A 3,478-nucleotide genomic window follows, 5' to 3' on the forward strand; every position below is an offset into this window, starting at 1 on the left:
ACTTTGCATTGGGATTGGCCCCGAGGCGCTCAGAGCCTTAGCCAATAGCCATGAGACAGCTGGTTCCAGGGTTGATTTCGTCGACTAAAACTACGACGAAAATGTTCTTTGAAAATCTTTTTTCACTGACGAAAATTTAATAAAAACAAAATAAAAACTAAGCTATGATGAATAAAACTAAGACTAAATGTATTGACAATTTCGTCAACAAATAAAAACTAGACTGTTAGTGAGGGACTATAGTGGAGAAGAGATCCAGTAGAACTAAAAGACATTTTATGTTATGCTCGGGTGTTGCGCTCTGAAAATAGCAGATCTAAGCGCGACGCGTTGTGAGCTTGTAGATCGGCTATTATCAACTTGCAACCAAGTCTAAAATCAGGCATTACGACGCCATCAAGGCACCGCCACAATACATTTTAGTCGACTAAATCAACTGTAGATTTAGTCGACTATAATCTTATGATTTTTAGTCGACTAAAACTAGACAAAAAATAAAATAAATCTGGTGACTAAAATATGACAAAAACTAAATGGAATTTTATTCAAAAGACTATGTCTAAAATTAAATCACAGTTTGCTGTCAAAATCAACACCGTGCATTGTGATTGGCCAAAAGGCGTTTGGGTCGGTGTTGAGTAGACACCACAGTAGACCAACGGGTAAATCACTGGTTCTTGATCATTTTTATATCAAGGACCCCCGAATTGATATGTATTTGGCCACGCCACGGACCTCCATCTGAAAAGATTTTGTGGCAGGGACCCCCATAAGAGAGGATTTGTCAACATTTGTTGAGTTTTCGTTTTTGTTAGCTCAGCTTGTAGCTCGAATAGCCAAAAGATAAAATGAAATGGGACTTAAGTGTTTAAACCGTTCCTCATTTTGATGGGGACCCCCTGGAACACCTTCAAGGACCCCTGGGGGTCCCCGGACCCCACTTTGAGAACCAGTGGGTAAAAGCATCACTCCGTGATACGTTATGGACCACTCTCCAGCTGGCATTAAGTTGCCTATGGCAACAGTAAACACTAACAACGGCAAAACTATTTTGGATTGCGGAGGGCTGCGAGCGATGCAATTTAGCGAAATTGAACACTACTACTAACCCATATATTTCCAGAAAAGACTTAACGACAGTGCAGCGCTGCTGTATAAAAGCAATAAAACACTCGAGGTCGTTTTTTTTGGCGCGTGTATTGGCACTGCTGGGCAGGGCGACGGCTCTGTGCTTAGCGGCGTGCCAAAAACCACCCTAAAAACTAAATGTACATCTCTATTGATTGACTGTTATTGCTTAAGGGCATAGCATGTAACTGTGCCCGGTGTTTACTTAACAAAACAATAAATAAATGTTACCCATCATTTCCATCTGTACCAGCAGCTATCAGCCTCTGGAGCAGTGTGGTGGTGTTTACCTACAGAGACACACTACCCTCTCGCTGTATTTTGGTGTTTTCACTGTTAGTTTTAGTAGACGGGGAAGTTTTCTGGTCTGCCAAAACAAACAGGGAAAAAGCACAACAATACAGCGAGAAGGCAATGTGTTTCTGCAGCTAAACACCACCACACTACTCCAGTGGATGATCACTGCTGCTATAGAGGGATATGATGGGGGAGGGGGGGGAAGTATCTATTGTTTTGTTATGTAAATACTATGCCTTCAATTATAGCACATTACAAACAAAACAAACCACACCAAACTTACCTCTGTCTGTCTCTCTCTCTCTCTCTCTCTCTCTCTCTCTCTCTCTCTCTCTCTCTCTCTCTCTCTCTCTCTCTCTCTCTCTCTCTCTCTCAGATGACCCTGCGGTCCTGGAGGCCACGGTTCAGAGGAGCGTAGGGAGTTCAGGAGTTCGGCTGACCTCGCTGTCCGTCCTGTCCACCCTGACGGCTGTCCTACTGGCACTGCTACACTGACCCTGAATATACTACCACTACACAACACAACACTACACTACATGACACAACACAACCCAACACAACATGACACAACACGACACAACACGACATGACACGACGCGGCGCTACACTACACTCTACACTACACTCTACACTACACTCTACACTACACTCTACACTACATGACACAACAGAGACATTCAATGCTGGTCATTGGAGAACATGAAGAACCTTTTTTTTTTACTGACTGACAATTTTTTATATGTGTGCGTGTGAGTATGCGTGTGCGTGTGCGTGTGTATGTGTGTGTGTTGGGACGTGGATCGTTCCAGATATCAAAGTGTTTTTTTCTTTCTCATTTCTATGTTTCAGTGTTGTATTATTTTTTATGACAACGGTAGTTTGTCCAATTAATTCACCTCATCAACAAAACTGATCCTGTAAATAGTTTAGGAATCCATCTTATTGATTAACCACTCAACCCCATTTATGCTTTGTTGTAAGTAGCAAATCTCCAAACTATGCATTGTGAGCTTTTAGATATTTCCTGTGTTTGAAACATTTGAAATCTACGATATTCTTTTTGAAAAATGTCCCCTATAAATAACATGCCTAAAACACAGTGGGTTCACGTGGTTAAGCTCAGCACGGATACAGCAGTGTGTGTGCTGATCTAGGATCTGTTCAAATTGCCAGTTGTCATTGTATTTCCTCTACATGTAGAGATTATTACTGATTGTAAATGTACTGTAAAGGTGTTTATATGTCATCACTCATCATGTGTTGTGTGTAGCATTCATTCTGGGTTCTGGCTTGAGATTATATCACATTCACCCATTCATCCATTTACTCACCCATTCATAAATTCAGTGGCTCTCTCAAACCTTTTTTTTAAGGACCACTTTGGTACGCATTTACGTAAGCCACATAACTCTGATAGTGTACAAATGGAACCAAATGGTCCATTTGGTTACTTTTGTACACTATCAGAGTTACAGACCTGTAAGGGTCCATTTGGTTCCATTTGTACACTCTCAGAGTTAGAGTCCTGTTAAGGGTCCATTTGTTTCATAACAACGATCAATCATTTAGCTGGGGACCCCCTGGAACACCCTCACGGACCCCTGGGGGTCCCCCGTGCTCCACTTTGAGAACCGCTGCATTCATTACACTCCGTCCTAGACCGCTGCTGGGTCTCAACGTGTGGGTCGGGGTCCAGATATGGGCCGGCTGGCGTTCTCACGAGGACAAAGACAAAAGACTAGCATCACTTTTATTTGACAATAAAAGTGATGAACACATGAATGCATTATTAATTACAATCCAACAAAATGATTGTGAAATGGACCATTCTGCATAATGAGTACTTTTGCATTTGGTACTGTTTGATGCCAATACTTTTGTATTTGGGAATTTTACAATGTTTTTTTATACATTGCGGTATTGCTACTTGTAAAATATCGGAGTACTTCTTCCACTGCTGCCACATGTGGCCCACATACCCCGGGATAGAAACTATACAGTCAATAATGTTTTGTTTTCTGTGTAAAACGTGTGCTATATGTCTTTGTTTGAT

The 3,478-nt window shown here is 41.6% G+C and overlaps 1 protein-coding gene across 1 annotated transcript in view; it reads left to right on the forward strand.

The window, feature by feature from the left end:
• The window catches only part of efna1b (ephrin-A1b), a 17,807-nt gene extending 14,949 nt beyond the window's left edge, over positions 1-2,858 (forward strand). Inside the window, exon 4 of the mRNA XM_080426390.1 lies at positions 1,802-2,858. Coding sequence (XP_080282516.1) covers positions 1,802-1,920 — 119 coding nt within the window. The 3' untranslated portion in view covers positions 1,921-2,858. The remainder of the gene's footprint in view (positions 1-1,801) is intronic.
• The last annotated feature ends 620 nt before the right edge of the window (positions 2,859-3,478 follow it).

This window comes from Gymnoscopelus braueri, assembly GCF_963280865.1.
Source record: "Gymnoscopelus braueri genome assembly, chromosome: 4".
Taxonomy (NCBI): Eukaryota; Metazoa; Chordata; class Actinopteri; order Myctophiformes; family Myctophidae; genus Gymnoscopelus; species Gymnoscopelus braueri.